This window comes from Uloborus diversus, chromosome 5, assembly GCF_026930045.1.
Source record: "Uloborus diversus isolate 005 chromosome 5, Udiv.v.3.1, whole genome shotgun sequence".
In the NCBI taxonomy this organism is placed as follows: domain Eukaryota; kingdom Metazoa; phylum Arthropoda; class Arachnida; order Araneae; family Uloboridae; genus Uloborus; species Uloborus diversus.
In genome coordinates, this window is record NC_072735.1 from 94,883,835 (window position 1) to 94,907,314 (window position 23,480).

General features: G+C 31.1%; 1 protein-coding gene across 1 annotated transcript in view; it reads right to left on the reverse strand.

Annotated features, from left to right (window-relative positions):
* Nucleotides 1-230: 230 nt before the first annotated feature.
* LOC129222157 (putative RNA polymerase II subunit B1 CTD phosphatase RPAP2) overlaps nucleotides 231-23,480 on the reverse strand; it is a 37,163-nt gene continuing 13,913 nt past the window's right edge. The window contains exons 5-11 of the mRNA XM_054856613.1: nucleotides 20,604-20,725; nucleotides 18,084-18,257; nucleotides 13,345-14,080; nucleotides 8,223-8,323; nucleotides 4,928-5,008; nucleotides 584-652; nucleotides 231-411 (exon numbers count right to left, since the gene is read on the reverse strand). Coding sequence (XP_054712588.1) covers nucleotides 252-411; nucleotides 584-652; nucleotides 4,928-5,008; nucleotides 8,223-8,323; nucleotides 13,345-14,080; nucleotides 18,084-18,257; nucleotides 20,604-20,725 — 1,443 coding nt within the window. The 3' untranslated portion in view covers nucleotides 231-251. The remainder of the gene's footprint in view (nucleotides 412-583; nucleotides 653-4,927; nucleotides 5,009-8,222; nucleotides 8,324-13,344; nucleotides 14,081-18,083; nucleotides 18,258-20,603; nucleotides 20,726-23,480) is intronic.

A 23,480-nucleotide genomic window follows, 5' to 3' on the forward strand; every position in this document is an offset into this window, starting at 1 on the left:
GCAAACAACTAGCAAATTAAATTCTTTTCTACAGTTGGACAAAAAAGTATTTTTCACATCATGAAAAGATTTAAAATATGCACTTATCCCTTTGCTTCAATGTTTCCTTAATCCAAAGACTGCTATGTAAATGAGACAAGATCACAGATCAAGACTCATAGTTCCTAAAAACTTGAGTTTCATTACACATTTATAAAAGTGACCACATTTAATAGAAATATTTATTATACTTAATAAAATATATACATATTTTAACAATTTTGAAGTTTATGGAGTTGTTGTGGGCTTGTGATTTCTGTCGCAATATCTTCAAATTCTTCTATGGACATAGTGTGAAATACCATAAGCTCTTGAAACAATTTTTTGAATTTTGTTTCTTCATAAAGGTTTTTTAGTACTGTTTTTGTCAAGCTAGGAAGGAGAGAGAGAGAGATAATCAATTTTTGTAATATAATGAGTTAAATTTGAAGACTCCCCAAGGGATTTCAAAAATTTCTGCTATAAGGAACAACTATGCTTAATGTTTTATAATCATTTAAATGTAATAAATAAAGCAAAAGTGAAAAACTGAAAACATACTCACATTCGATGTAGGAAAAGAGCAATTATTTTCCACTCTTTAGGTTTGAAAATGATGTTTGTTGGAGTAAAGCTTAAAAAAAGGGAGATTTTTTGATTTTATATTTCATTTTTTGACAGTTGAAATATCTAAAGCATGCATAGTAGTACATTTTTATACATTACCAAATACAAATGTTAGAAGACAATCATTAGATTTTCTTTCATTCTTCATTTTAAGATTTGATAGAATATCTTAAGATTCCTTATTTTTCACGCTTATTACTCAGAAGAAAGGATGTTGTGAAAAAATCATATACAGAGTAGACCGACCAATGAATGAACATCGTTAAAAATTGTATTATTTGCCACATGACAGTAAAAATGCATTAAATGATGTAAGCAGTTATTTTTTAAAGAATGTGAGAATTTTTATGGTTGTGCATTTAGGCTTTTTTGGGGAGTTGAAATAAAAAAAAGTGCCCTGATCCAGTAATTGAACATCCCAACCAATGGACAAAAAAAGCATTTTGTTGTTTTTTTTTCTGGAAATCGGTAGAAAGAAGTTACTACTGCCAATTCATCTAAGAAATTTTTTTAAAAAAACCTTATTTTTTTAACGAAATATACGAGGTGTTCATTCACTGGTCGGTCTACCCTATACAGGGCCGCCGAGAGCTCAACCGCGCCCTGGGCAAAACACTGACTTATGCGGGTTCCCCTCCAACCATTAAAAAGAAAAAAAAAATCCTGTTGACTGCCCTCACCACTTATTTACATTTAAGTTATCTCAATTGAACCTTCTATACCGCGACATCTGCTTCATAATAATCCTAGGCGTCATACCATAAGTCTGTGTACAGTGGAGAAATGGAATCATATTTGGTAGTCATCAGTATATAATGTTAAACAAACATTTCAACACTTTCAAAGATCTTGAAGCCACTCATTTTTTTTTCAAACTTATATGTAGCAAGAGAGAGAGATAGTCAGATTTTTGCTTGGGGGGGGGGGGGGAGGGGCTGTCACTGCCAGCATTGTACAAGGTGGTTATAAAATAATGTGAGGTGTTAGCGAGTGAAGTATTAGATGAAACATTGCCAAATTTCATGGGCATACACAATAACCATGGGATTTTGATTTCTGAAATAAAATGATTAGTACCAAAAATCGTCACTAGGGGAAATTTTAGCGTTGAAAAGGTGTATTACTGTAACTATTGAAGGATTAAATGCTAACTGATAAAATATGCATCACTTTTGTTCAAAATATGATTTTTATCAACAAAATGACCAATATTGGGATTTTGCAGGTACTGCATACAATGCACAATATTTTCCACACCTTTGGGGGGGGGGGGGGAGGATTAATTTCGCCTGCCTGTAACATTTTTCTAGTTTTGAAAATTGAGATATCGGGAACATGTCGCAAATACACAACACCGTTACGAAATTCCTATGGTTAAAAATAAGGTGAAAGAAAGATTGGGCGACCACGATATCCATACCGTAGGAAACGCATGACTAATAAAACTGCTATCAAAGAAATGTTGCCGCCATACACTATTATTCAGAAAGAAATCCTTGCTGCCATGGGCTATCTGCAGGGCGGCGACAGGAACTGGGAAAAAAAGTTCCCTGACTTTTCCCTGATTAAGTTCACCAAATTTCCCTGATTTACGTTACCAATGATAATGGTTTCCTTTCTTTGCCCTACCTGAAAAGCATTGCGTATTAAATAAAATGCAGTGTTTAGAACGGTTTGGGCTGTTAATTAAAAAAATATTTTGAAAAGATGCTCCTTAAATAAAAGTATATTAAATTATCGACAGAGAAATATCTATATTGTAGGAAATCTAAAACAAATGCTTTACTTCCAGGAACCAGTTAACATAAGTATTCTAAGGAATTATTAAAACCATTCTTAAAGACACATCTAAATATGGAAATAATCTTAAACTGAATTTTCAAGCAGTATAATTTTTGCTGCAAGAATAACAAGGGATAGTTTAAGTATAGAAGTAACGTATTTTCACTTACGTAATTAATACTGCTGTGTGCAGGTAAACGGCAGTATCAGCAGATATTAGTTTTCGAGATATTTGAAGAAATGTGTGGTGGATTCAGTACCAACAATAGGAAAATGTTGGAATTAGACGGTTTTTTTTGCGTCTCTTTTCAGTGGAAACCAAATAAGCTAGTATGTACAATAAAGATAATGTACAACAGAAGACAAAAATGCAAAAAAATGAAAAATGTGCAGTTACTGCCCTTTATTTACACACGGAAGAATAGACATATTTATGTAAGACAAATTGAAATTTTTCAACAACTAGTCATATTGAGCTATTCTCTAATCAAGAACTTAGGTTTTAATGACTGAATACAGTATTTTAACTATTACAAAATAAAAATATTTACTTATGCACACATTCAATTTCAAACGATGCCATTAGTTGTCGAAAAAAAATCTTAGATTACTTTAGTAACAAACAACATTGAAATTCAAAAACAATTATTAATTTCAAAATGTATATGTATATGGTTTTGAAGTCTAAAAAAAAAAAAATGAAGTGACAGCGAATAATACCATGGAAAAAAAAACAAATTTGATTTTCAGTCAAAATTCAACTTCAGCAATTAAATTAAGAATGCCAAATGATAAGATTTAAGATTTTTTCAGCATTAATTTAAAAAACAAAGATTTTTTCTTGAAATCATGATAACAGTATGCTAATTACTTCAAGACAATGAGTAAAGGCAATGGAACAAAGTCATGAATGACGGCTTACTCTTTGCCTGTAGGGTTGTTTATTTTACGTAGCTTGGAATGCGTGGAAGGAAAATTCAAGCAAGGTAAAATAAACAACTTTACAGACTCAGAAGAAGTTCATCCTAAGATTGAATACTTGGACCTTGGGGAAAAAAGATGCACAAATATGCGGCACTATATAACCGCACCTCATTCATTTTACTTAAAAAAAAAAGTAATTAATGGAAAATTTGTAGGGAATCAAAGTACTTCATTTTGCAAGGAAAAAAAAAAATTTTTTTTCCTTCATTTGATCAATTTTCTCTGAGTGATCAAGTTCCCTGACTTTTTCCTGATTTCCCTGATCTGTCGTCACCCTGATCTAATTTTTCAAAAAATGGAAATGAAATATCCTAAAAATGGTCTATGTTCTAGACCAGCGTTTCTTAAATTATGTTCCGTGGAACCCCAGGGTTCTGTGGAGATCATTCAAGGGTTCCACAAAACTTCCTTTTTTTCTTTTCCTAACATTCAAATTAATCATTTAAAAATCTATAAACAAAACTTTTTCTTTTAAAGAAGGGGAACAAATTCACACTACCCTCGGACACTGATCAGTGTTTCGATGCAGCACTTAAACTAGGAGCTCATTTTTCGAATAAAATCTTGCAATTTTCATTACGAGTATATTAATTGACTGATGTATCAGGACTCTCAAATTTATTTGAATTCGATAGGTACCAGTACAAAAATGCATTTTTGGAGGATTCTCTCTTTGCAAAGAAATATCAAAACGAGAGATAGGATAGGAAATACTTGGTCTACTTAATTTTAACAATCTAGGGAAGACAACTAGCCCTGCAATGTGAGCCTGTTACTAGCCTGCACTTTTGTACTTTGCAGGACATTTTGGCAGGTGCATGCCTTGCATGGTTGGGTATTATCCAGCTGATAAATAAATAGCATTGGGAATCCCCTGAAGAAAGGGTAGTGTTCCCAGACATGGCACATCATCCTTATTTCAAATATCCGTCACATTGCCAACAATCTACAATAGTGGTGACCAGCTACAATAGGCAATGACACCCCAAACCATGATGCCATGCCATCGCGCAGAGGGTGGGACCTGTTATGATACTGCTACCAGAGTCACACACTCACGAAAATGCAATGCATTTTGCATCACTTGCACAACAAGGTACATTGTGTCCACCCTGTAAATAGCATATTATTTGAAGCATGCATTCCACATGTTGCATTTTCAATGACACATAACTTTTTTTTCCTTTTGAAGAAGCAAAGTTTTTGCGAGAATGACAGAACATATAATCAAAGTGGACTAATGTCACTTTCCAAACTTCAGACTGTTTTTGCAATAAAGAGAGGTAGTGTTACAAAAATTACTTCTTAAATAAGAGAAATTTTACTGTTCCTATGAAAGTTTTTGGTTCATACATTTATATTCCTATACCAGGAATTCAACAATCCACTATTCAAGTAAGTGGGTACAAGTAGATATTACCCCACTAACCTACTTTTTTCAATTTTTATCATATCAACCTAATCTGTAGTCACTGAATAAGTATGAATTAAAACAATAAAAAAACCAATTATTTACCTAAATGTTTTCAATATGTCCTTTAATGAATCACGGATGTCTGTATAATGAAAATTGGCTATTGGAAGTACATCGTAATATCTGAAATTAAAGAACAATGCATATATACTTATATATAGAGAGAGGATATTGGTAATACAGTGAAACACTGTTTATACGTTTTCATCAATTATACGTTTTTTAAATGCAGAATCTAATACACATTAACCTATACCTATTATACGTTTTTTCATTTGTACGCTTTTTTCATAGTCCCTTTAAAAACGTATTAACAGTGCTTCACTGTATTGCATAAAGAGAGAGATTCAAATTAGGGTATTTTAATCAAAAATGTGTCATAAGAAACTAACATACAATAGCAGTCAACTCCAGAAGTACTTAGTCATTTTAAAAACAAATGAACTCGCTTAATACAACTTTGTTAATGGGTCATTCTCCAGAAAATGTAACTGTTGAACGCAAATATTTTTCAATTTCTAAATCTTTTGTTTTCTTTTTTTTTCATTCTTACATGAAAGTGTTACCTACTAGAAGTAACCATAAACAATGGCCCAGCTAAGTTTCAATTATTTTACTTATAATTAAAAAAATAAAATAAAAAAAGGCTTGTTCACAGAAATAAATAAATTAATAAACTTTTAAAATTTAAAAATCAAGGCCAATTTAATATCAAAGTCATAATTTTGTTAATTGTGCAAACAATCAGCTATTTTAACGATTAGTGAGAATAAAATATGAAGCTCTCTTAAAGTACGGCTTAATTAGTAGTTTCAAATGTATGTTAAAAAATAGTATTTAGTAAATTTGAGGATATACTGCTAATTTACAATTTTGGTAGATTGCCTATAATTGATGAATTACCCCTCTTTCATTTATTTTCACATCAGAAATAATGATATTGATATGGTCTGTCATGGAGGTGAGGAATTTTTCATTAATATAGGCCTAATAGATACCAGTTTTCAGGGAAATTTTTTTTTTCTTTGTTGCTACAATCTGCACATGTTAAGCATATGAAAACATGTTCACTTCTTTTTTTTAACATTAATTTATATCCCTGAAATTCAAGTTCACGGAGGTGAGAAGTCAGTATAACCATACCAAGTTTTTAAAGCAAAATCTATCTTCTTGCTTTTCGACAAAAATCTCACAACTTCAACTATGGCTGAAAATAAACAAGGGGGCTCCCTTGCATCATGGAAAATACAATTTGATGCCATTGCTGCTACGTGTTAATGAGGAATAGCATTTTGTGTTTAGGTAATGGAGGTGAGAATTTATTGTGTGACATGACTACTTGTGTTACTAAAACTAAAACACAATATTAGAAAATTAAATTTACTTAATCAATTAGTTTTTGAGACACTTGTGATAAGAATAATAAATAAATAAGCATACACTTTTAATTAAACAAGTTATTAAGCAACATAAACAGTCACACAAGGTGTGACATGCCACGAAGGTGAGAATTCACATGTTGTGAACCAAAAATATACTAAAATAAAAATTATTATTAAAAATTGTTGGAAAGTTTAAATAGATATATTTTTGATGAAATTAAAAATCATTGTTAAATGAATTGTTCTTTAAAGTTTTTACTGTGAAAAGCATGTAACAGAAAAGTTACACGTTTTAAAGAATGACCCTAATACAAAATCACACTAAAAGAAAAAAAAAATTTCATTGAGTTTGTTTTTTCATTTAATTACATGCAAAATGTCATGCATACATAATACATGCATTACAATGAAAGTTGGCCTAAGATAAACAAAAAATTTTGACATCTTTGTTGAAAAGTTTTACAATTCAATACAACTCCCCCCCCCCTCCATTGTTGGCCATCATTCTTCTCAAAAAAATGTAAATTTTGAGCAATTTAAAATTATCTAAAAGTATTACTAATACATGCAAAGCAAATTGTAAAACGTTATCATAATCAAATTAAATATCCAGTATAGCTAGCTTTAAAAACTTTAGAATCTCTCTGGGAATTTTAAATAGCCACAAGATATAACACATTGTAATAAGATTACAACTATGTGTTTTAGTGATATTAAATAGTAGTTATCGATATCCATATCTATGTTTTTTTCTTAATTTCACTTACTCATGGTCATTACAAGTAAAGGCTAATATGAAGAAATTGCAAAAATTTTGGCATTACATTTTACCCAAATTCATTAGCATATATTTCTTAAAGCACTTTCAATTTTCAATATCAGTTCAAGATTACTAAAAGCTCTCAAAACATAATGGGGGGAAAAAAATTATAGTGATTCACAGGGAACAAAAAACATATTTTTGGGCTGGATCTCTTATGCTATGCATTTAATTCTAGTGATTTAAAAGTATGTGTTTCATTGTTGCAAATGTAAATTAAGAAGAGAAAATATGTTAAATCACATACCTTCAGAGTCATCCAAACACTTTTCAGAGAAGCAAGTGGAAAATTTTTTTTCACCTCAAAGTAATTTTCATAATAAATTTTCAAACTCAAGACTTATTTGTACAGTAAAATCCCGTTACAACAAATACAAATATAACAAAATATCCATTTTAACGAAGTAAATATTCAGTCCTATTTTAATTTCCATTACATTGCTGAAATTCCATTACAACGAAATTCTTGTTACAACACACAAAATTTTCGGTCCCTTGAAGTTCTTTGTAACGGGATTTCACTGTATTTTTACTTCCTGTGAACATTTTGATAACGGTAATTTACAAATACCACTTTTAAAAAGGCCTCGTCTTCAGAGGTAGGTAACTTGAGTGCCTGGTTTAGCTTTAATTAAATTTTTTTCCCTTTTAAAAAACTTCGGTTGCTCTGCACAAAGAGCATCATTTTTCGGCCAGCTTAGACAAGAATAAATACTGCAATCTCAGTTTTTCAAGGCATACTAAATTTTACCCATCATAAAATTACATATACATTTTTAAAACAAAAAAAGAAATAAAGAAAAGTAAATAAAGCAGTGAATTCAGGGTTATTATAATCTTCTTCTATAATTACTAATACTCACCACACACTAACATTCAACAACCACAACAGTCTTTCTTGAGGAATGGTAAATCCTCCCTTAACTCATCCCGACTTTTGCTAGAATTAACTAAATAATTCAATGTTCCTACCAACACTATACCACTCAAAACTTCACCAAGATCTCGTTAGCACCCCAAGATTAATTTCTTCAGAAATTAATGCCTTAACTACGACACAAGTATAATGACATTTTTATTTATTTTTTGTATGTGAACCAAAACAAAAGATTTTGGTTTAAAGTGTAAAACTTACATTGGTTTTAGTTTTTCAAGGACAACTTGTCTTCTTAGAGCATTTTGAGATAAAGATTCTACTAGAGGCACAACTGGATCATGTGATGTATCATCCAATTCCTAAAATAAATAAATATTTGTACAGAAAACTGAAAATTCGAGCATTTAGGGATGTACTATTTAAATACCTTAAAGCTCATACAGTGATAAACAAGCAAGTTTCAATACATGTAGCTAAATAATTAAAGTTAATGAATGCAAATGAAAAAAGAATAAAGAGCAATAAGAATGATATAAATAATTTTCATAGCATTAAGAAAAATCTTCAAAATTTAAATTCATATTTAAATGGCTGTTTAAGTAACTTCTAAACAAACAGTAAAGTTGTGGCAGACATCTGCAATGAAAATTGCACACATTCAAACTGGATTTTGGAGATTCAATTAAGAAAATAAACTTTCTGTTAAACAAAGTTACTCTTTATATATCATTACTTATGTGGTTTAAAGATATTCTCATTACTTTTAAGTACTATATTACTTATGTTATGACTTTTAAATACAGTCAATCTTGGTTATAATGACATTAAAGGATCAATAATTATTTTGATTACCTAAAACCAACGTGCCATTATAAAAAGAGGTTGATTTAGGGATTACAAACCAAATTATACTGTACTGGTAAGACAAAAAAAAAAAAAAACCCTTTACACAACAAAATTGCATCACATATGGGTCGTTCTCTAGAAAACGTAACTTTTGAATGCAAATATTTTTTAATTTTGAAACCTTTTATTTTCCGTTTTTTTACATTCTTACATGAAAGTGTTACATACCAAAAGTAACCATAAACAATGGCCTAGCTAAATTCCAATTATTTTACTCATAAATAAAAAAAAGAAAAAAAAAGAAAAAAACTTCTAATATTTAAAAATTGAGGTCAATTTAACATCAAATAATTTTGTTAATTGTGCAAACAATGAGCTATTTTAATGATCAGTGGGAAGATAATATTAAGCTCTTTTAATTAAAGTACGGCTTGATTAGTAGTTTCAAATGTATGTTAAAAAATAGAATTTAATAAATTTGAGGATATACTGGCAATTTATAAATTTCGGTAGAATGATGTATTTCCCCTCCATCATTTATTTTCATCTCAGAAATAATGACATTGATAAGGTTGTCATGGAGGTGAGATTCACAGAGGTGAGGAATTTTCCATTAATATAGGCCTAATAGATACATTTTTCAGGGAAATTTTTTTTTCTTTGTTGCTACAATCTGCACACGTTAAGCACATTAAAACAGGCTCACTACTTTTTTTACATTAATTTATATCTCTGAAATTCAAGTTCATGGAGGTGAGAAGTCAGAATAACCACACCAAGTTTTTAAAGCAAAATCAATTTTCAGCTTTTCGACAAAAATCTCACAACTTCAACTATAGCTGAAAATAAACAAGAGGGGTTTCTTGTATCATGGAAAATAAAATGTGATGTAATTACTGCCACATGTTAATGAGGAATGGCATTTTGTGTTTAGGTAACGGAGGTGAGAATTTATTGTGTGACATAACTCCTTGTCCTACTAAAACGAACTAAAACAAAATATTAAAAAATTAAATATGCTTAAACAATTAGTATTTGAGACACTTGTGAAAGGAATAATAAATAAGTATGTACTTTTAATTAAACAAGTTATTAGACAATATAAACAGTCACACAAGGTGTGTGACATGCCACGGAGGTGAGAATTCACATGTTGTGAGCCAAAAATATACTCAAATAAAAATTATTATTAAAATATTGTTGGCAGGTTTAAATAGATATATTTTTGATGAAATTAAAAATCATTGTTAAATGAATTGTTCCTTAAAGTTTTTACTGTAAAAGGCGTGTGACAGAAAAGTTACACTTTTTGAAGAATGACCCATATGATTTGAGAAACATGTTATGATTATAAATGAAAAGTCTCTCTCTTTTTTTTTCTTTTTGGAAAAAACTGTTTTAAGGATAGTACATCGATTTATTTCCTTCAAATTATTTCTAATACCACAATTTTTTGTTTCATTATCCGTTAATCACTTTCTCTGGTTTTATAACATAGCCAATCTCTTTTATTGTGTTCAAACTTTTTGTAGAAGGTAAGTTCATTTACAGTTTTTTTTTTTTTTTTTTTTTGTCAGCTTTGTTGATTTTATAACAGTAAGTGAAATGGTTATCCCCTGTTTTACATGCACTTATGCCATACAGATCCATTAGATTTGTTGAGATCTGTGGAAGAGATAATGGTCAGCACAAATTAAGAGAAGAGACTACTAGTTGCAACTACTCGTAGTTGGATGGAAGTGGCAATTCGAGAGTAACTATGACTTTCTTTCGAATCAAGTTCTCAATTTCACTTGAAGACAGAAGCAAAAATGAAGTCACAGAAAAATAATGTTAAAACTGAGGGTGCTGTACACACTTGGATGTTAAAAGCTATATGGTTCTAATGCGAATCTGCTAAAATCAGGGAATAACTGATGCTAAAACCAATGTGTTGTTAAAAGTAATTATTATTGCATATTTGAGTCTCAAATTTTACACAACCTATAATGATAATTAAAGTTCAAAACTTTTTAAAAATTCAGTTAATGCTTAGAATTTTGTCAACAGTAGCTAAAATGTTAAGTTAATACAATCAGATAATTCAGTTTTAATTCAAGGGAAAAAAAATTGTTATGACTTTGAATAGGGGTTTCTAAACTTTTTTGATTCCCAGCACCCTTTGAAGAATTTGAATTTCCTCATGCCACCTTCTTCTTATCTATATGTTATACACATTGATACTGTGTATACTTCAAGGCATCTCTCACCTCTCTTTGGGGCACCCACTTTGGGAACCCTTGACTTAGAATATAAGAATAAATTTCAACTTGTTGTCCAAAGCACAACTTACTGCAAACAGAATCAGATGCAAAGTCAAATTCAATATAGCAATATAAAAAAAAGGTCTAACACACACAAAAAAAAAAAAAAAAAGAATTAATATCTTAAAGCATTTAAGCAAGCATATAACTGTACAGTCGAACCTTCATCTATCGAACTTCCACCTATTAAAATTTTCTGTACATCAAAATCCCAGCAAATTTCTGTGTTCATTATAGAAAAATTGTTTCTATGTATTGAAAAAATCTCCATATATCGAAATTTTTTTCGAGACATTCTTAGACTTCTTCCCTCTTTAGACTTTGTATCATGAAAAATGAAGGTTAGCAAAGAAAACCATGTTCACTGAAGGTTGCTACGGAACTCATAAGGAATCTGGGGTTGAGGGGTGTGTAGATAGGTTGTTGTTCTGTTCTGGAATTCTTAAATTCCTTCAAGTTAATTCCAAATCTTAGTTGTAACAAGTAACACTGTAAACTCAGTTTCAAGTTATCCTTTTTGTCTGTTGATTATCATTCCTAGTCTTTTTAGCTTCAGTAAAAATCATTCAAGTTAAGTAGATCGATTTTTTACTTTTCTCTCGATTACATTGTCAAAACGAAAGAAGGCATAAAATGTACAGGGTTCATACTCTATTTGGATGAAAAAATTCCATGACTTTTCCAAGACTTTTTCATGACTTCAATGAAAATTTTCATGACCTCGTTACACGAAGAGAATAGCACTATTTAATCTCAAACTTGGTAATATTTGGAAATGAGCATTAGCAAAACGTCCCACAGCCTCATTGAAGCATACTCGTTGTGGAAAAAATATAAGTGCACACTTAAAACACTAAACTATTCTTATTTGTCTTTATAATATAATTTTAAGTAAAGTAAAAATGCAGTGAAGCAAATATGATGATGCTTAAATGTATGATTTTTTTTTTTTAAACAGGCAGAATGATGTTGAATGGGACAAAGGTTGAATGAGTCATCATTAAGTTTCAATAAATTTGCTTCAAAAGTTACCTTTTAGTGTCAACAGCGCCTTTAATCATCCACATAACTTGACAGTATTTTGGTTCTTTAAAGTAAAACCACATAGTTTAGTTCTTTATGTTTCCAAACCAGATCTTTTTTGAAAAAAAAACATTCAGTAATGAATCAATCTTCTGATTCAAAAGTATATTTGTTTTGTTTACAAATTTGCATTTTCAAATGCATATAAATTAATAGGTACAGAAATTTCAGAACACGTTTAATTCCCGACATTGAACGTAGCAGCGGGTCGCATGGATTAGTTTTGCATACCGTATGTTGGGCACTACTGTTTTAGAGCATACGAATTCCTCTTTTTCTGTATTCTGTCGCCTTACTTAATATCTACATTTTCTAAAACATTCAACAAATTAAGATAAACTCTGAAAAATTTAATAATAAAGTTCTTACAAGTGATGGAATCGAACTCGCATGCAACTGAATTGCTTTTTTTGAGTGGGCGTGGTAAACTAAGAATGTGAAATTTTGCTACTACAGAATATGAAATATAAGAAGTGTTGAAAATAACAGAAAATTCAAAATAAATGATGTCCAGGCAGTAAAATCACATTGCAAAAAATGGCAAGCGGCTGCGACAGAAATGGATGCAATGAGATTTCAAAACTCAGATTTGATTTTTGGATCGTTCAATTTTCCACTTGTAATAGCTTTTATGTGCTATACTGTTAAATCACTCAAGATTTCTAATGCTCCTTTAGTTACTGTTCCTTTCTCTTTGTCCAGGACATTTTTCCATGACTTGAAATAAATTTCCATGACTTTCAATGAAAATTTCAATTTTCCATGACTTTTCCAGGTCTGAAATTCTGTTATTTTTTTTCCATGACTTTCCAGGATTTCCATGACCCGTACGAACCCTGAATGTAATTTCTGTTAATTTTTTCATTATTAACCTTCATTTAATCCAATGGTCATATACGAAAATTAGCTGTAATTTTAATGTTTTAGAATATTTTTATGATAAAATATGATCCTTTCTATATATCGAATTTTTTTCTGGCAATTTGCTACTTCGATATATGGAGGTCCGACTGTATTTTTAGTTCTCAAATCTGTAGTGTTCCATGCTAATTAAATATTTTAAAGAATATATAATTGATGTTTTGTGAGAGTTTGCATTTAAATAGCATACATTGAAAGAAAAAGTAAATTGATAAAGAAAATGCAACCTTATCACTGTTTCTTGACTCTGTAGCAGCGCTGTTAGGAGGTTTTACATCTGATGCAAAAGTTACTCCTTTACTTTTATGTTTTGACTTTCTCCTAGGCTTGTTTTTTGCTTGCTTGTTTTGATTAACTGATTTTTCAGAACTCTGTTCAGAAACATTTGTATCATCTTCAGTTTTTATGCTTGCAGTATGTTTTGTGTCAACAGGAGTATTTTTTGCATCCTCTGGTGATGATTTTTCAGTTTTCAAAAAGGCTGAATCAGTTACGTTGCATTCGACTTCAAAACAATCATCATCCGGAAAATTGTCCAGTTTCAAACAAAGATCAATGTATTCATTCTTTGTAGAAATTAGCTTTTTCGTATTTTTGGGATCAGATGACATAACTCTCTGAAATAGCACATCAGCTTTAGCTGCATAAAATTCTCTCTCTCCCAGAAGGTATTTCATTGTGTCTTCCGTCATCCAATCTTCAAAAATCTTTTCAATAAATTCCCTAGACACCTCTGCTGGTAGCAGTGTTGTTTTGTCACAGGGCTTATTAGGTGTTATTAACACAGCCTTTTTCCCACTTGCATTTGTTCTTTGGGATAAGAAAGCTTTGTCATATTCTGGGAAAAAGTCTTTATCTCCTTCGTCACTGTCGTCATTAAACTGATAATCATCATCCTCATCTGATTCAATCAAGGATTCATGCTTTGGTGCTTTTTGTTGTTTTTCAAAAATGTAAGGTTTTCTAGAAATGAGAGTAACATATTATTTGGATGCAGTTAAATTTAATAGCTTTGATCCAAACAATATATTTTTTAGCTTTGTGCTCAAATAAAAACCAGAATGTATTATAATTACTTTAAAATATCAAAGACCATAATTGTAACAATAAATCAAAGGGAAAATTGTTTAATTGCATGTTAAGAAAGTAAAGGGCAAAAGGAAAGGGAGATAAACCCAACTAGGCTTTGGATTCTTAAACATGTTTATGAACTCTAATAAATCATTATTATTATTTTTTTTTTTCATTCCAACAATACTCATAGAAATGAAAACGGATGTTTTAAGTACTGAAGATACATAAATATATATATCAGTGAAAACTCTCTGAACGGCCACCTTTGTGTCGAGACCACCCCTGTTAGTGGCCAGTTTCGCACAGCACGAAATTTTTGGCCTATGCGCACAATGTTAACTCAACCCTTCAGAGTGGCCACTCAAATCCCTCTGAGCGACAGAGTTGTCGCCTATCTGGGCTTTGAAATCGCCTGCTGACTACTCTTGAATTTCAGTTTTTAAATTTATTTACTGTTAGCTTTTCGTTAAGAGCAGAGCCAGGCGTTTCCTGTGTTTAGATTTTTTGTAACGGTTGAAGGAGGGTGACATTTTGAGGAATGTCACCACTGTCAGCGCATTTTTGTGCCTTTTAGGTGCTATTTCCAATTTAGATGATGAAGTTCCTGATATTATTTGTAATAAACAAAAAGTCATGTTTTTGACTTCGTAAACTTTGGAGAAAATTGACGACATCATTGCTAATTTGGAAGCTATAGCTACTGACTCAATTCGGGATTCATTTTTACAAGTTAAAAACAAACTTGAAAAAAAAATTGTTTTTTATAAAGCTGGAAAATTTTAAGGAAACACAAATTTTATCATCTTTTTTAAAAGGTAGAAATCACAAAAAAAGGCATTTTCTTTTTTTTTTTATTTTCTCAAATTTTTTTTTAAATTGTTGAATTGTATCATTAGTAATACAGTTCGAGTTCAATGATTAAAATCTTTAGGAGCGGCCACCCCTTCTGAGCGTCCAAGTTTTAACGGAACGGAGGGGTGGCTGCTAAGGAGGTTTCACTGTATAATTGAAATGTAGTAATTTGTTCCTAACTTGAGTACATGTCATTCATATATGGATGCCTCAATTGCCAAATCGACTAACTCCATAAAACAAAAAGTAGAGAATATGTATGAAGAAGATGTTATCAAAAAATAGGAGTAAATAGGCCCTGGTGTTACATTTTCTGCCATCAAATGGTTAGAAATCTACTGAATAAAACGTTAATATAAATGCACATGCCAAGCATTGATTAAGCACTATTTAATCAGAAATGAGGAATTTTTTAAAAAGTGGAGTTAATTGATTTGGCAATTTATTGAGGCATGCATGTCTTGCATAAAAACAGAAATAGCAATGCAACCATTTGGAAATGTGAATTAAATCTTCAGATAATATAGAAACAAACAGGTTTTTCATTACAAGTATGTCACTTGGCACAATTTTATTCCTGGTGATTATTTTTCATCTTATTTATTGCCACCATATTTGGTCAAAGTTACTAGCAATACCATAACATATTTTGTAATTTTAGTGAATTTTTATATGCAACAAATCATCAAACAAGACTAAAAGTTGAATTAAAATGAAAAATAGTCCACCAAATTTTTAAATAAGCCATTAAATAACATGAAAATTTTGATGAAATTAACCAGCCAACTAAATATAACATTAAAATAAAAAATAATCCACCAAGTAACAGGGTTGGCAAGTTTCTGCCGAGGCGGTTAAAACCACTGGTAGAAACCGGTATGGCAAAAACCACTTTCTGCCACATTTGTGGCAGAAACCGGCAAAAACCCACAAAATGACAAAAAATTAATTACTGACATACAATAGAAAATGCATGGAAAAACATAATTAGTTGTTAACCCCAAAGCACACTTTAATTACAATATTTTCACACTTAAAACTTAAATGTGACATTGATTTAACCCTGCAGTTGCCTCTTAGAAAAGGTTTTTTCTATAATCTAAACAGTTTCTCAATTTATGTGCACAAATAAGAAATTTTAGGATATTCTTGCAACAGAAGAGATAGTAGGCAATGCATCAAGGAACAAGAAATGTTTGTGAAACTTTCATCGATTGTATATTTTTCTAAACTGGTCCACCATGTAGTAACTAGGGTAATGGTAAAAATTTGACTGGAAAAATAAGTTTTGAGAAGTGGGGCCAATTTGTTTTGCAAAAGCTGTGATATTAGATACAAAATCTACGTTAATATTGGCAAGTAAAATTCTGGCACTTTCTTCTTGAAGCACGAGATAATTTCAATCACAAGCAATTTAGATGAAGCATATAAGCAAGCAAATTACAATCACTAATGCCTGTTTAATTCTGTATGTCACTCCTCTTTCCTGAGCACCCGTATTATTTCTCGTCCTTTGTTATATTAATCCAAATTTTTAGAGCTTCTGCAATTGAAAAGTTCCCTTTCTGAACTAAAGCAAGGGCACTAGCATAGAATTTTATTTTTTTAAATGATGAAATGAAGTTTAATTTTTTAGTTAACTTAAACAAATATCACTTAGTAATTACTTCAGTTATTAAAGACGCTTTTAAGTTTTTGCCAGTTTCTGCCGGTTTTTACCGGTTATAACCAGTTTCTGCCACTGGCACGGCAAAAACTAGTTTCTGCCGGCAGAAAGCCAACCCTGCCAAGTAAACATATTGAGTCATTAATAAACATTAAAAATTCTATTACATACATATTCTTTACAGTTTAATAACCTTAAAAACAGAAAAAGAAGAGCAAACACAGCAGTGACATAAACATTACTTTTCTGTTTTGCAAAGGTTGAAAGTAAAGAAGTCAGTAACCAAGTAACATACCTATAGTTGAAAAGTACCAAGGGAGCATGCAAGTGAGGGGATCAAGATTCCCAGAACCTTAGGTTTTATCACGCACATTGCCAATCCTAAGCTTAAAAACACATAAGGACCGTTGTGACCAAACCCTTCCCCCTTCCTCCCTCTAAGAGGTACATTCTATGTGCATAAGTGACCAGAAAAAATGGAAAAGTGTCTGCCTCAAACTACTTCTCAGTTTCTTATGCTGCTTCTATTCCTTGCTAGTAATTAGAATTTCATGACTTCTGTACCACATTTCTCCTAATAAACACGCAAACTACTTCATTATTCTATTGATTACAATTTTGCACAGTTCTCCCAATTCATTTTCAGTTAATACTTAGTGAGACACCTTGCCTTAATATTTAAATATAATCCTCATATAAATAATAGCTGATGATTGAGTAACCCGCGTGCTTCAACAATGAAACTTGTGCCACGGCATGATAATCTGATAATATGTTTTGGTAATGTTTAACATGCAGAGAAAGGCTTTATTATGACAAGGCTGAACTCGATCTGGCAACTTAACAGACTGGTAAGACTGTCACTTCAGGGGAATGAAGAAGCGAAAAAGTGGTTGACAATGAACGCTACCTACTGGAGTATAGGGTTAATAAACTGGAGTTTACAATTTCAACTATCAAAATATCACCAAACAGGCAATGGCTTTGTTCAAATGTAGAAGCAATTTTCACCCATCATACCTTGACAGGCGACTTTCCAGTAATAATAATAATCATTCAGATGTTCAACATTTACCAACTGGAAAATGGTATTTATCAAAACTTGATGTCTTTTCTTTTTGTGCTAAATATTGGATTTCATGGTGTCCATCTGGTGGCAGATTGCCTTAACTGCATCAGCTTAGTGAGGGACATGTTAGAAAAAATTATAAAAATAGTATAATGTTTCTGTGAGAAGTAAACTAGTTAATCAATTTTGAGAAGCTTTTTTTTATGGATATGGGACTTAAATACAATAAATGTTTAAAGACTAAAATATCATGTTTTTCAATGTAATATATTCAGTTATAAATATGAAAAAGACAGAAAGCTTACTCATAAATCTTTTCTTTTATTTGTAGACCTTCAAGGCTCTCGGCACAATGTTTCAGTTCTTCTTGAAGCATTTTTGAAAAATTATTAGTAGGATGTGGAGTAATACTTGCTGCAGTTTCGATTTCTTTTTCACTTAGCACTTCTTGAAAAATTACTTCTTCCCCTGCACTGCCCCTGAAATATTATGTGTGTAACATTGATTTTTATGCTAGGTACTATACAATTTAAAATAATGTTTTAGTGTTAAAAATAGATGCAGGAAAATATCAAGTCCTATATTCAGGGGCGATTGTGACCATAACTGTTACATATATACCTCACTCTCTTTTTCTGGAACTTAACAAAATAAATTTCTATTAATAGGTTACTTACATTTTTCCTGTAAACCATCCACAGAAAACAAGTAAAGATGGTCTTTTGCGAAGTTGATTGTAACTTTTTTCTGAAGGGTAAGATGAAATACAACGAAAGAAAGAAGGGACTCAACTGAACCAAGCACTGCACCCAGAGGTCTAATGTACTAGTCCCCAAACAAGAAGCGGAAGATACAATTTAAATATGAATGAGAATTTTTAAGGTATCAATGTCAAACTTGTGAAAAATCATTAAGAAAATTCTGGTTAGCAAAAATACCAAATATTTCCATTTTTCTTCTGAGCACCTGTGAATTTCTATTAAAACCTTAATGCTTTTCTTCTAAGAAACTTTTGATGCAACCCAAATAGTGATTTGATGTAACCAGTGCCTTCCACTAAAATAGATTTTCTAGCAAAGTTTAAAATAAATATTGGTAGTTTATTTTGAAAACAAACTTCATTAAAAATATGCAACAAACAGCAAACTGAATTTTGTTAGAATGAGATATGACTTTTTATTTTAAGTTAGAACTGGGGAAAAGATACATGTCAGAAAAAGCAATAAAGTACTTTAACAAAAAGGAAAAACTAAATATTAATGCACAATGTATAAGAATGCATTCATTCAATACATGATTTACAAAACATAGAAAGGTGGACCACAGGCTAATTGAACCAGCCGTTTATTTGCACCAAATCCGAAAGAAACAAATCAAATAACATAAGCCAAATATTATTCCTTATCGGGATCAAAAATCCATTTAATCAGACTAGAGAACATAAGAACAAATACGGAAAAAATTATAAATTGCCCGCTTGGAACAAATTTCAAGTGGGTCAGCGAAATTAAGAATTGGTGCTTTAGATTACCATTCGAACAAAGGGCAAAGTTCAGTGAAATTTTAAATTTATCAGTTAAGTTGGCATGCACAATAAAAGGTAAATTATTTCAATAAACTGTGTTAGTTGAAAAATAAGTAATTTTGTATTTCATTGGATTTTTAAAAGCTGTTGAATGATTTTTAAAACTTATTTTTTCACTCATGTTTTTACTTACTTCTGGAATTATTTTTTTAAACGAACAAATTTTGTAAAACAACCTTGTTTGTATGCTCATCACGAATGTGTGCCTCACAATGATCATAACAGCATTTAAATATATTACATATAGCATGTTCAGTCTCCTAACACAGGCCTTGTTCCGATTTCGTCCAATTATTCAGAATGTTTGAAAAGTACATACAATTGAAAAATACAGCAAAATTTATAGCACTTCTCTTCGTGATTTCTGAATATTAATTTCTCACTTGCTCTCAAAACTAGCTTGGGTGGGAGGACAAGAATTTAAATAAAATACAAAAGTTTTATCTTTAAGAACTTTCAATTCGTTAGAGCCTGTAACTAAATGTTAAATAGATCTCTATCAAAATCAAGAAAATGATCCAGGGATACATTATCTTTCATTTAAACACTGCCACATTAGTATTTATTATTGTGGCAAGGTATATAAAATACTTTAAAGAAGCTTATTTGTATAGCACATTTTATGCTACACAGCCTTGACAGCCAATGCTGTGGCAGTTAAAAATTGTTTCTTACCTAACTTCTTTCTATAGCAGTCAAATTGTAGGTATAATCCATAAAATGTTTTACAGATAGAATTTCATATATTTCATGATTTCTTTTTCAGATAAGCACTTATTTTAAGGATTTACATACAAGGGTGTATCACAACACATAATTGCATGGATGGCAGAAGCACACTATGTATGGGGGGAAACCAATTTAGACCGGTTCCAATTTTTTTGATCACAACTAGGTTTATATTCTTAAGAAATATGTTGCTAACAAACAAAAAACAAAAATTGTAATGATTACAGGTAAAAATTGTGACTTTGGTAACATCCACAAGCAACAAGCTCTGATGGTGATCTTTCAGCAGTTTCTAACTTCACTATTTCTGTGAGAAATGACTTAAAACAATTACAAAGTGTACGTCTAAAAAACTCAGATTATTCCTTTCCAATTAAAAAAAATTATGAAAAACACTAAAATTTTGTTCCTCCTAAACTGGTTTCCCCCGTTAAGGACTTTTTAAAAACAAAACTGAAAAAAAAATATAAGGGCTCATAGAATTACAATAATAAACAAAAGTTCTACTTACTTGTTTTCTCCCTCTGATAGAAGGTTAAGTGATGGAGAATCTTTCCTCATGTACAACGGAAGTGAAGAAAGTTGGTGCTTTATAAAGTTGGAAGCCTTATAGCACTCATTACTGCAAAAACACTACAAAAACAATTTAGGAAACATTAAAAAATGATAAAATGAATGCTAATAATTGTAGTCGTTAATAGAGAGAAATAATAAAAGGTTAATCCCGAGCATTGGCATTACATACAGAAACTCTACATACAATGTAGAACAATATTTGTAAGGTAAAAGTAATTTCTAGAGAAGCAATGATAATTGATTTCCAATACAGTAATATCTTATTTCTGCATTTATTCAAGCACTGGGTAGTTTAGCATTCAATAAGAGAGAAAGAGAGTGTGTCTGTTCCTTCAACCTACCAATTTTAAAGTGAGAAGGGAAATCTCATGAAATATTAATTTTGATTTGAATACACAAATCACGATATTGAAAGATCTGTAGAACGTAAAATATTAGTAGCTCCCCCCCCTCCCACACACTTTCAATGATGATTTTTCAACAGAATTGAATTTAATTAAAAAAAAAAAAGCTAGAAAAACTTTTAACAAAGCAGATATGCAAGAGAAAATCTGGGAAACTCTCTTTTGCCTGACAGCTGAAGGGTAAGACATCAGTCATACGTTACCTGAACTAACTAAAAACCAATGTCGTACATTTTTTTAAAAAGAAGAATATATTCTTAAAACAAAAAAGTACCATTTTTTATTCTTAACTAAAATTATTTTCTTTTTTGATTTCCAAAACAAATTCAGTCCATATGATCTGTAAGCACGCAAGCAATTATTTCCAAGGATCTGTCTCAAGTGAAGAAGAAACTGCTGCAGATCTGGGCTGCCTTACTCAGTTAGGACTTTAACGTTTAGTCAGCAATGAAGTGTATTAAGTAACAAAACCAACAGAATGTAAGGTTTTATCAATAGGTTCATTTCAAAAAATCATGAAGAAGCTATTTTACCTTTAAACAGAAGATTTTTAAGAACTAATTTACAGTATTTTGTTCAGTTTTGGTATCCTTTATCTTAAAAAATACAGCATTTTGTTGGAAAAGGTTCAAAGGAGGGCTACAAGGTTAGTAAATGGACTTTCTAACTTGGGTGATTCCAGGCTTAGAATACTTAATATGTCTAGTCTTGAGCAGTGGTACACATAGGAATTTTTCAAAGAGGGTTGGGATGGGGGAGGGGGGGGGGGGGTTCAGGATCAAAGTTCCACCATTCTTATATCATATTCCAACATGCAACCCAACATATTCTTTTGATTGTATCTATTGTTGGGAACAAAAAACATTAATAATTTTTTTTAAATAATTACTTAGCATTATTGAACAGTAAATTACTTCCCCTAAGCCAGGGCTAAGGCAGAACTACTAGTAATATACTAGCTAATATGTTTGACGTGAACATTTTTGTCTTCAGTAGTTCTAAAGGGCTTTTTCTACCAATAAAAAATAAGTTTTTAGACTAAGGAGAAGAACACTACAGCAGAATGCCAGAAAAGGTGCGGAACATAATAATATTAACAGAAACATCGTCTCTGGAGGAAGGAGTTATAGGATGAGGAAAATTGAAAAACTAAAGAAATTGTATCGAGCAATTCAAGATGAGCTGAAAAATACAGAAAGAGAGCTTTCAAGGGGGAAAATGTGGATAAACATAGACTTCTTAAAGATCGCCTCAACAAGTACACAAAGAAAAGGCCCAAAGCAAAGCAAAATTTGTTCAACTGGCCTCGTTGCAAACCTGTAGTCGCTAAAAAGTTATTCTGCAGTAAATACAATGTGGATTTGTGAATAAGCTTTCAAGCGCCCAGTGAAACTCCACCCAAAATAATTTTTTTTAACTCAATTAAATCTAGGTTTAATTTAAGAATGTTATGAAAAGAATGAAAAGAATGTTATGAAAAGAAGAAAGAAGACCCAGATTAGTTTGAGGGAGAAAAGATGTCGAGTGTAAAAACTTGAAAATGCAAGCTTGCACATTTCATTTATTCCTATTTGAGCAGTTAAAAATCCATTCCTTATCAGTCGTTGAGAAAAGTAAATTCTTTGAATAGACTGCTTCTAAACGCCAACAATTATTATGACCATTACGCAATATTAAGTTCGATGATTGGCATAATCTATAATGTAATAGTCTAATCTGTAAAAGTTACCAGTTGTAGCAAGGTCAACGTAGAATTGGAAATCACCACAGTGCAACCAACAAAAAAAATAGTGATCGCCGGTTAAATTGAATCAGTGGTTAATTGAATCAACCTCTTTAATGAATCAAATTGTCAAAAACAGAACCAAATCTAGCTTTATTAGCCGCTTTATTGAATCGGCTGTTTTTTGGAATCAAAACAGTTTAGAGCAAACGTTATTCATATAAGTGGCAGTCACTGTACTGGAAGTGGCATGAATAGAAGGGCGTACTATTTTCTCCTCTAAGCTGATTCATACACTGGGAGTTCAACTTTTTATTAATTCAAGGTGATATTTTACACTTTTACCACTGCTCTTCCTACAAAATAACTAAATTATATTTTTCAAAAGTGATTTTTATTAGCTTTAACCTACTTTCACATTTATTGATTTTTAGCTTCAAATGATTTTTTTTTTAAATTTATTGACTCATTGCAATAGGCAATTTAGCATTAACCTACATTTATATCAAATGAAATTGCAACAAAACTTTCAAAAAAGATGTTTTGAAATCAGTATAGTACCTTAACATCAAAGCCTAAAGTGATTAAAGTAACGTGAGTCACCTAACATTGTAACATGAGTAGAGATGAAAACAATCCGAAAAAAACTGGCAAATTTCCAAACAAAAAAAAAAAAAATAAATAA